Genomic DNA, 11,507 nt, shown 5'->3' with positions numbered 1-11,507 from the left:
AAAAAAATCTGTAATAGACTGGTTATGGACCAAATACTCATCAGAGAATATACTCGCACAAAGGCACGCAAAGAAATACAGCAGCGAGTTGAGAGACTGCATACAGGGAGATGCAAAAATGAGACTCTTATTCACAGTAAATCATATACATGAACACACAAAAAGAGACAGAAGCATCTTTTATATCCATTGAAAATTGACAGTGACACTTTGCTGGCAGGTGCTTTGTCTTACACACATCTATGATCTATTGTTTAAAATCCTATTCATAGGTCTAAATATGCCGCCTACTGACCTCCCTGTCTCTCCCTCTCCCAGTGGTGCGCAGATGAGTGCTGGTCCAACTGATAATGATGGTGGAATATTGAAAGACGAGCAACCCTGCCGTTTTCCTCTCTATACAATTCATTAACCCGATTTCCACTGAGCTCTGTCCCACATGTGTCAGCGAGGCACCCGCGGAGGATCCCACCCCGCCTGGCTCTGTCCTCTGCCCTGTTGCACTCTGGCTCGCCATCAACCCGACATATAACTGTCGAAGCGCGAGGTCGTACCTAAACTCTCAGTAACCTCTGTGTTCTCTAGGTTCGTTTGCCTCTGGATTGCCTACTGATTGTCTGCTCTCTAAGCTTTAGGATTTCAAATGGTTAATTACATGTTATGATGTTCATTTAGTAAGAACATTGGTGACCAAAGTGCCTCGAGGTAGAAAGAATTAAATCTTACCTTGTATCAGCTAAGCGGAATTAGTAGGTAGGACTTCAGGTGGAGTAAAACCTTTGCTGCTTGCACTACAAAGACCAGTCTTGAGTGGTATGTTGCTGTTAAAACAGCCATAATATGCCAGTGAAATAAGACGCTTTACTGTAGTTGTATTTACAGCTACAGCTGGAAAGCAGCAGCAGAAAGAGGAGAAGGGATTAATTCATCAGTATAATTTCAGTATTCACATGTATCACATGTTTAGTAAGGAAGAAAAAAATCAGCTTTTATGTTGTTGTAGGTGTTTTTTCTTGAGCAGCTTCAAATATGACTCATCCAATCTGAACAGGAAAATGAGTTTCCTCAATTTTGGCCTAAGAATGAAACCAGATGCCTGTTTAAAGTCAGTGCTGTTTCTTAGATGGGATATGGAGGCAGACTCTTGCTGAACAGGCAAAAAGTGCCTCACCCGCCTCCACTGCCTCAGTCCCAGTGCATCCTGCTCTCACCCCCCAGTCCAGGCTGTGTGCACCCCCCACCTCCCCAGGGGCATTTGGGGATTTGCACTGTACACAGTTGCTGATTCTTCAGCCGTGCCCCAGAAGGGTTAGTGGGTGAATGAATGGACACTTGTTAAACCTTATCAGTTTTTGCTTTCTTTGGAAAAGCTGCCCCCCTAATCTTAACATGGTGACGTGGTAGTAAAAAGGCATACGACCTACTACAGCTATGTACATACTCTCATCTATAGCAGCGGAAATTGAATAATTGCTGAGAATGAATAAAATCCCTACTGTAATACCTAATATCAAAAAATCTAAGTTTTAATGAAATCAGGCTTAATTTAGACTTATCCACACCTGTGTAGCTGTGTTAGGGGTTGATGTGTACCTATGTAGCAGACAGGTTTTTGCGTAAAAGTACAGTAGGTTGCAGACGGTCTAATGTGGACACCTCCCAACTTTCCACTACACTTTGTGTGAAGCTGCACATCCTGCTCACTGATTGGTTGATCCAACTCTGCTCTGACCAAAACATACTGTAGCTGCCACATCTTATCTCATCTTTCTCTTAGCTCATTTATTTTCATCTTGCAAAATAAATAAATAAATAAATTTTGCTTAAGCATTCAAACACATTGACTGGCAAGGTCTGCTTAAGCCTGAGGTGACACCGCTGCTCCACAGTTAGTTGTCACGCCTGCACCCTTTTTCCTCTCCCTCTTTCCCCTCTCATTCTGGGCTGAGCTGCACCGGCGCGGCTGATTGCCTCAGCTTTTCCCAATTCGGTACTCGGCTACATCCTACTTAAACAGCGTGCAAGTTTGAGCCCGTTGCCAGTTCGCTCCGCTCACCTATAGAGCCTTCGTTGACCCTTCTTTTCTTTTGACATCTACTGGCCATTCCTCATTTAGTGTTCATTTTGCTGTGGCAGTGTGCTTACTCTGCTTTCCTGTGAACAACTTCCTCAATGACTCACCTGGCTGTGCCCCTCCTGGCCCAAGCATCTACTGTCCCGGCTATACAGCTCTCCTGGCCCCCACCGGCCCTACGCCTCACCTTATTAGCCCAGTGATAAGGGCTGGCTCCAACTCCACTTCTGGAGTCCATTTTACCTGTATTCCAGACTCGGAGTCTGCCAACTCTAACATTAGTCTGCAGTCACTATGTTTTACCTCAGTACAGGACAGTTATCCAGCTGGCAGTCCATTCAGCTGTTGTGTTAAAGGTGCATGCTGATATCATGCTACTATTATAATTTGTCTCATTCTTCAGTGCATGTGGGAGGCCTGATACCGCAACATCTTGTCACATGAAACCAAAACAACCGTATGAGAGATAAGTGAGATAATTGTAGCTGGAAGTTTGGCTAAACTGTTTTTTTCTTGGGCATTTTCCTTAGGTGATAACTCTATATTTAGTTTTATTTTTTAAATTTGTATCCATGTTTTATGTCTCTTCTGCTTTGTGTAAAGTACTTTGTAAATACTGTTTTGAATAGTGCTATATAAATGACTTCAATGACAGCTAAACTGTGTAACATGGTGATTAGGGTGTCTGTTGATATTAAAACATTAAACCCATGAAACTAAGAGTCTAATGTTAAACTCCAGAGTGCAGCTGGCAACACGTTCAGACTGGTTCGGACATGCTTGTGGCTCTAACTGTTAGATGTCATGCTGTGTAGGAGCTCAGGTGCTTACAGCAGTGTTGCGAGGACACTTGACGCAGCTGATCGGTGCCAGAAGCCTGCCGCAAAATGATTGCCTTTAAGAAACCTACATGAGAGGACGGCTCTTACATGGTCAGTACTGCACAATGATGGCACTAGAAATGGAGATGTGCTGAGGATGTGGCAGTGGAAGGGTTGAACGAAGGAAAGAAAGTCAGCAAAGAATTGTCAGAGTCCTTTTTATGACTTCTGAAAGGTAAACTGTACTGGGTGAATTTGTTTTAATAATTATTGCTTAACAGAAGCTTTTCCTCTTCTTTCCCCCCCTATTGTCACCATTCCCACTCATTCCATCCCATCTTAATCTTTGCCTCTCTATCAGCTTTTATCTCTCTCGCTTTGCTTTTTCTTTACTACTTCTTTCTTTCTTTTTCTAGGTGCTGTGTTGTACAGCCAAGGCCATTTTCCTCAGAACACACTCTTGAAAGGCTATTCATGGATTTTTCAATGAAGCCCTATTACATTTGTGTCTGTGCGTGTGAGAGAGGGAGAGAGAGACAAAGGAAAAAGAGAGGGAAAGGTATTCCGGGGGCCGTGCTACAGTACCATCTGTATGCAAATCTCAGACTTTGGTAAACTTTGATCAAACACTTAGGCCTCCTTTTCTCTCCCTCTCCCTCCCTCCCTCTCCTGTCTCCCTGTCCACTGTGTGCACTGCAATTACTGTAGCTCCACAGGGCTGCATATTACTTAGCTAAGCCAATGAGTTCCCCAGTACCCTTTAATACCCTCCCTATATCCTCTGCTACCTACCACAACTTCAACATAGACCATTTCGGAGCACCTGTGACCACTCTGGACCCAACAACAGATGGTGACACCTCCCATACACACACATGAACACATACAAGCCCATAGCGAGTCCAGAGTGACGCATGGGTGACGGGCATGCCTTTGTGCAGAGGCTGGGCACATTGCAGACACACACACTTGTCTATGAACACACGCATGGCAGCATTGTTTCCTCCATATGGGAAGGTTAACATGGTGAATACAGATCCGGTGTCCAACAGGACAATAACAATGTTGTGGCAAGTGTTGTCAGTTATTGACAGCGGTAATGAAGATCTCAACACTGATGATACAAACACAAACACTGCACATTATCTCTTGTGTAGCTTTAATGTAAATCTGTGGTGTGTAAGCCCACTAGAGATGTGGTGTGTGTGTGTGTGTGTTTGGGCAGCTTCAGCCAGGCAGTCAGTGGGCTGAAGTATAATGGGTATTAATCAGGGAAAAGCCATGGCCATATGTCTGTTTTAATATGGGAGAACGTCAGCTCCCTTGTAAAACAATTAGTCTAATTTCAGAGAGCAGATAGCGTAACTGTAGTTTGAGCATGAGTGTGTTGGGATGTTGAAGAGGAAGCGCGTTGTGTGTGTGCACAGCTGAGAGGTTTATGATTTAATGTTTAATGCAGAGAGTATGAGAAATATGACACTGGACACTGTTATGATGATGTGTGTGTGTGTGTTTCTTATTAAATATCACAGGTAATCTTACCATCTGAAGCTAACTGCCTCTGTTGGCCCTATTTCACTGGGGATGTTATTGTCCACGAACTTGTTTTCATCCTATAACCAAGCAGGATAAGCCATTAGGCAGATGGTAAGGGGAAGTCCCACGAGAGGACACGCACACAAAGACATGACACACTCCTACCCCATACACAGACATGTACAGTAAGCATGCACAAAGACAACAGACCCACCACCACACCCCTGTAATGTAATCCACCCTCCCCGCTACCCCACCGAGAAGCGCCGTCTCAACCCAGTCTTCTTGTAGACCCATCTTTTACATAGTGGCTCACTTAGTGCTCTTATGGATGAAGGGAGTCTTAAGTAGTTCAGTGTGAAGAGCATGGCATGGTGTTTGATTCATCTTGTAGTACAGTAAACTGTGCGCTAAGTAACGTATTGTTTTTTGCTGAACAAGACAGGGTCATCCTGTCATATGGTGCTTATGCAGTCATTGCTTTCATGGGCAAAAAGGATTAATCAGAGTCATCAACAGTGTGTGTTTTTATGTCTTGTTAATTCCCTTCTCGGCAAGTCTCTTTCTCTTACCCTCTGTGAACATACTGTCGTGCTGAATGGCTGCTCAGCCCATGGCAACAGATTTCTCTTTCAGCCATCTCCAGAGAACGGCCAGCCAGGCTTCTGAATGGCACATATTTGGGCTAAGGCCCAGCACTGGAGGCACAGAGAGGGAAGGAGGAGAGAGGGGAGGAGGCAAGAGCCATGTGGCTGATGTTGGTAAACAGTATCCAGCCTTGTCCTGGCATCATGGCAGGCAGCGCACAACGCCGGAGATATCAGGCGCCTGGGCCACACACAGGCCAGGACAAAAGGTAGACACACATACAGACATTTGCATTCATGCGCACACATGCACACATACACACACACACAGGCAGAAATACAGGGACTTCTAACAGACAAATGAAAGACTCACTCTCGGTGTCTGCCACTAAGCAGCTGCTCCAGTTTCCATGGCAACAGCCTGAACAATGCAGTAGGAAGAACTGTGTTGGTGAGAGGAGGGAAATAGAGGAGTGTGTGTACGCCAGCACACTTGAAGTATGCGTTGGTGTGTGTGTGTGTGGGTAGGTGGGTGGGTGTGAGAGGCTACAGAGGGGGAGATAGCCGCAGGGCGCTGAGATTCAGAAGACACACTCTTTATTTCTTTGTCAGGATGAGTCTTGGAGATCAACAAAACAAATATGGAAATGTGGAGGCAAACAGAGAAAGAGACCGATATACAAGGATGGAGGGTTTCCAGGTGATGCTGGCAGTTTTTAGTGACAATACAAAGACAGAGATGTGGTTTTTGTCTATTTATTTTTCAAAATGAGGTATTTCAAAGTGCTATGAGTTGCAGCACTAAATGTACATTTAAAAAAAAAAAAACAAAACATTTGTTTACCCAGTTTTATGCACCCGATTGTTACAAATATAAACAAAAGAGGAAGAAAGAAAAGGGCCAGGTACATGAAGATAGAACACCTTTGCGGTACAAAAAAAAATATCTGAGATAGAATAAAAAAACGACGAGATAAAGTGATATCTACTGAGAACTCATTTTCATACGAAAATATAAGTATCAAATTTAGTATGTATCAGGCTCACACTAAAAGCATAAAGGTGTATAGAATTAGTAATATGATACAATGCAAAGAGAAAGAGAAGAAAAGCACAATAAATTGTTATATTACAAAGTTTCACGACTCTCAAAAATCGAGGCCTTACAGTACTTTTAAAGGTATATAAACTTCCAGTCTACTTATTGGCAGCTTCAAGACGTATAAAAAAACCGAGGACAAAATGTAGTAAAAAACAAGGCAGATCTGAGTGTATTTTCTCTGTACTCTATTGTTATATACAAAAGTGTCAGCTAGCAAGGTGCGCAGTTATACATCCACTGACTTGGCCTGAGCACCAGTGTGAGAGGAGTGAGAGAAGGGGAACCTGTAGTGGCATTGTTTATGTGACCCATAACGTCTCAGTTGTCATAGTCTCTTCCGTTTTGCAGTGGTTGAAGGCAAAGTAAGTGTGCACTGCTTCTTGTACATGAACTCTCCAAGCAAAGTGCCCTCTAACACCCGTCCCTGTGGGAATCACATGATTCCAGGCTGGTGTCACAGTGAGTACAAAAAAAGGGATACAAATAGAAATGGTAAAAAAAACCAGAGAAGGTCCAGACCAAAAAAAAGTGTGTCCTCTCTCCTTCCCTGTTTTTTTCCCCCAACTTTCCTCAATGTGACTGGATTGAAAAAGTAAACCCTAAACATTCTTAACGTCAACAAATGTGCAAAAAAAGTGGCGGCAGTGAAAGTCTGAGCATCCCTCCAGCACCCCTCCACTCCCTGCTCCTCCAGGTGTATGTGTGTCAGCATTTGAAGATAACGTCCTCTGAGATGTGTTGTGTTTGTGTGTGCATGTATACGACAGATATGCAGGTTATGTATATGTGCATATAGGCCTATGTGTGTATGTGTGTCTAATGGTGACTGGTCTGGAACAGGAGGGGGTCATCCAGAGTATCAGTGAGTGTTTCTGTGTTGTAGTGGTGGCCTGTTAGCGAGTCCGTGCCTGCTCCAGCCTGCGCATAAGCTGCTGCCTGCGGGCCTGGAGCCTGTCCTTCTCCTGCTGGAGCCTCATCTCCTCTGTTTCTAGTGAACTCACATACTCTGTGGCCTTCTTCAGGATCAGCACCTTAGCTGCCTTTTCGTTGTGCGCCAGCTCTGGCACATGGTCACGAAGTGTCAGGAAGCTTGAGCGCAGATCGTTGCGGCGCTGGCGCTCCAGGATGTTGTGGTTACGCCGACGCTCACTGTCCTCTGAGTCGGAACTTCCACGTGGGCTGCTGTCCCCGCTGGTGCTGCGCTTGCTGCGTGGCCCTGACATGTTGGTGAGTGAGCTGCAAGATGTGGAGGAAGATGAGGAGATGGTTCTGACGGGAGGTCGTGGGGCTTCTGATGTCTTTTGCTTCTTTGGAGGTGGGGCGGGGTCGTCGTCTGAAGCGTACGGGGAGGGAGCTGCGTAGTTGTGCTGCTGCTGGTGGACTGAGCTCCTCTTTAGGATCAGCTCCTGAGGCGCTCGGCTGACGAACCGACTCACCATGCCGGACCCTGAGACACTTCCTCTTGCGTCTTGACTCTTGGGATGCACAGAGATTGTGACTGTGCCTGTAGTCATGGGTGATGCCTTGTTGGTTGTGGAGCGCCTCTTCTCTACTGTAACCACATCGATCTCCTCCTCATCTTCCTCCTCTTCCTCCTCCTCATCTTCTTCCTCTTCTTCCTCATCATCATCTTCCTCTTCTGGGAAAAGAAAACAGAATATGAGTGACTTAATTGCTCTGACACGCCAAGTATTCCTGCTATGTCATATATGTGTACCAGCAGGTGACAAACAAGCATGGTGCACGCCTATATGTATGAGTGAGATCAAGAGAGGAAAGCGTGGGAGCGAGAACGCTGCATAACACGTAACCTTTTAATGCTTAGTGTCAGTCGCTCCTCAGCTGAACTACTCTGCAGGTGTTGACACGTTCAGTCTCAGCACTAAGCAGACAGGCTGGATTTCTGTCTTTCATTCTCTCTACTTCTTTAAAACTTCTCTTAATCCTCTGCAGTGAGACGATGCAGCTTTACATTAATGCTTTCATTCTATCAGTTCAGCACTGTGTGATAGTACTGCAGGCATTTAGAACTTAAACTTTGGCCTCCACAGTGACGTAAAAAAAATCGTATTCCTTTTTCAGCTGAGCTCTTCATTTTAATAACTGTGCTGAAATTGAGCTGAGCAGCTGAGACTTATCATCGACTGGCGCCTTTGATGATGAGAGGAAGTGGCCAATCATGAGGCAGAGTGTGAGGCCCAGTTGAAATGCCTTTGTGATAATAACTCTCATTATCAGCTCAGGAGCATCTGAAGAGTGTGGCATTTTACAGCTTATACAGTAACCCACTTCAGACACTGCTGCACCAGGGTGCTGGCTCAACACAGACACCCCCCACCCCCCACCCACCATACAGAGTCTGGTGCTGCCATCAAAACAAAGCTGGGCATAGCTGGGTGGGGGCGTGGCTGGTTTTGCCACATGTGACGCTGGGATTTAGCTGTTTGGTTTTTCACTCAGCTCATTTACCGGGTCTGGGATGAGTTTAAGTAGAAGAAAGAGCACACACCTTCCTGTCTGGGGAAATAAAATATTACCCTAAAGTTAGGTATAAAGTATTCTGTCTAGGAGAACTATCCAAGTATCTCTGCCAAGTCCTGACATCTGTACAGCTGATTTTTGGAGTGGTGGGGGTCCCTTGTTTCCTGGCACGGCCTCTTTGATCCGAAGACTGGCCTCTCAATAGAGATAAATCTTCATTGTAACCTTTACAGTCTGTGTCTCTAGTGAGAAAGTAAAGAACGCGTGTAACATACAGAATAACGCCCCTTAACGCTGCCAGCGGAGGAAGCGCATTGAAGCGATACTGTGAGCTGGAGGATGAGGCGGCAGGCGATCGGACCACTACCCTTTCTAAGCCTCGGACTTGGAGCGGCGCCAGGGAGACAGCTGTCGGGATAGAGCGCTTGTTCAAAGCTGTCACCCCCTAAAAGAAGCGGCCAATGCCCTCCTCTGTCCTCTTTTCTTCGCAGTGGAGGAGGTGTTTGGCAAGGCTGACTGAGTCTGGCCTCTGTGCCAAGCTGGAGGCCTTTGTACTACTGTTTCACAGCGAAAACATACTGATAAGAACCCGCGAGTGTTTGTTTAGGGAACTCATGGGCAGCAATAGATGGGAGATGAACACTTATTTTGATTAAACACACACAGCAGTAATTTCGCACAATAAACACATAACTGCACCCTACATTATTCCTGAAAAGAAAATGGGAACCCGTGTATGATTTTGTTGTATACTTCCTTATGCCATTATAATGTATCAGTTGTGTTCTTTCCACTGGCTAATTTCAGTTATGAGCTGAACTTAACGTGGCAATTTGTGCGCCTGGTCTAAAATAAGAGAACGTTTTTCACCCACTGTGCGCAAATTGTCAGTTAATCCATGCGTAATGAAAGCTTTCTAGGCGCTGTGTGAACCAGGCACTTTATCACTTCATCACATTACTGAACACCTTTTCATCTTCCCCTCCTACACCAAGGTCCGGCTGCAGTCAGTGTGTGTGCATGTGGTGTCTTTTTGTTTGGCTCATAGGCCAACTGAGTTCAGTAAGGCACACAATTCCCCATTTTACTGCCATCTGCCGGATGAAGAGCCTGCTGATTACATAAACCTCGTTCAGTGTGTCACGCAGCAACTTGTGTGTGTGTGTGTGTGTGTGTGTGCGCGCGCGCGCGGGGGGGGGGGGATGTGTGTGTGGAATGTAACGAGGTAATCCGATTCTGGACCAGTCATATGAACAAGCTCAAATAGGGATATAATAATATTAATAGTAGTAGTAGTAGTAGTAGTAATACTACCACTACTACTACTAATCATAATGATAATAATAATGTTATATTTTATTGTTTGAGGTTTTCTTGCCATCATTGTTTCCTAAAAACGAAAACAAAGGCACATCTTCAGATTCTTACCGGAGTCACTGGGAGCGTTCCTGTGTGTTGTGGATGTGTTTACTGTCCCGGATGAGTCCCTGCTGCAGTTGTTCTTGTTGACGGGGAAGGGAAATACTATTGTGGGGTCCACACACACTGACACCGAGCTGCGGTTCACCACCTCCGGTGTCCTGACGCACACGTTCCTGCCACCTCCGGTGGCTGTGGAAATAGCTTTGCCGAGTTTCTCCGTGACAACCCGCTCCAGCTTTTCCCTGGCCGAGAAGCCACTCCACATACAGTCCTGAATAATGATGCTGTTGGGGTTAGTATCCAAAGCGGAGCCGAACAGGTCCCCATCGTCGGATGCCCCCCAAATATCGTCTTCGGGCAGGAGCAGCAGCTCAGAAGCCCAGTCCAGAGGGTCCCCTAAGCCGAAGCCCAGGGGGTCTGCTTCCGGGGAGGCAATCGCCGGCTCCCCCGGTAGCGCGGCCCGGCTCGGAGAGAGGGGCGGAGTGGGCAACAACTCGAATTTCTTCCAGATGTCCTCCCCCGGTGGTGCAGAGTCGGGACCACAGAAATAGAAGTCGTCCTCATCCGGGTAGAAGCACGGTTGTAATGAGTCAAACTCCAAATCGGAGTTTTTACCTCTGTTCGCCGGCATTCTCTCCCTCAGTCGTTAAACCTGGAGGAACAAAAGACACTTTAGTCTACAGTGTGAAAGAGCGTTTCTCTCAACTCTCTCCTCTGTCACACCTGAAAACTGCAGTGTAGAACATAAAGAGCAGAAGTCAAAGCCCACACACAGACACAGTCTAAATTCCACACTCACTCCTATGTGAGGTTTAAAAACCACTGAATTCTCACAGGAGAATGTGCGTAAATGCCATGTTGCATAAAATGTCCAAACACTACACATTGGCTCAACGTTCACTAAACAAACCATAAAATGTTATTAGGACACAAAAAGCATATTTCCAGAAAATGAAATGGTTGAGACTTGAGGTTTTATGTGGGGGGGGCGGAAACGAGAAAATAATAACACATTGTGAGAAGATGCTCACCTCGTCCTGACGCGGGATGATAATGTGCGAACCAAATTTTCTCCTATCTCGCAATCAGTAATACAGACACCAGCTTTAAAGCGGTCATCAACTTTGGGAGCACAGACAACCCTCTAACACAGGTTGTGGCTCGCAGCACAGTGTTATACACTCAGTTCCACAGGAGGAAAGCAAACTCCTCCCTCCCGGGCTCGGGGGGTGGTACAGTCGGGCTTTGGGGTTGATGCGGCGCGGGAGACAGGCTGGCTGCAAGCTTTCTTTCAAGGTGAATCGAGAAAATAGCCTAAACATTGCAAGCAAAAACGAAAGCAAGAGAAGAAAATAAAGGGGCAAGATAGAGCACGAGGGAAAGGCAGAAACAAAGGAGACGAGAAGAAAACAAAGGAAGGACAGAAAATGTGTGAGGAAGGAAAGGAAGAAGAAAATCTATATTATTGATAGCCTCAGGCAAAC

General features: G+C 45.8%; 1 protein-coding gene across 1 annotated transcript; it reads right to left on the bottom strand.

The window, feature by feature from the left end:
- Positions 1-5,680: 5,680 nt before the first annotated feature.
- On the bottom strand, positions 5,681-11,170 carry mycn (MYCN proto-oncogene, bHLH transcription factor). Its single transcript, XM_020588410.1, has 3 exons — positions 11,055-11,170; positions 10,030-10,675; positions 5,681-7,759 (listed from the first exon to the last, which is right to left on the bottom strand). The coding sequence occupies exons 2-3, from the start codon at positions 10,652-10,654 to the stop codon at positions 7,014-7,016; spliced, it is 1,371 nt and encodes a 456-aa protein (XP_020444066.1). The 5' UTR covers positions 10,655-10,675; positions 11,055-11,170; the 3' UTR covers positions 5,681-7,013.
- Between the last annotated feature and the right edge of the window lie 337 nt (positions 11,171-11,507).

The sequence above is a fragment of the Monopterus albus genome, unplaced genomic scaffold (assembly GCF_001952655.1).
Source record: "Monopterus albus unplaced genomic scaffold, M_albus_1.0 scaffold9.1, whole genome shotgun sequence".
Taxonomy (NCBI): domain Eukaryota; kingdom Metazoa; phylum Chordata; class Actinopteri; order Synbranchiformes; family Synbranchidae; genus Monopterus; species Monopterus albus.
The sequence above is the reverse complement of the archived record's forward strand: the minus strand, read 5'-3'. Positions and strand labels throughout refer to the sequence as shown.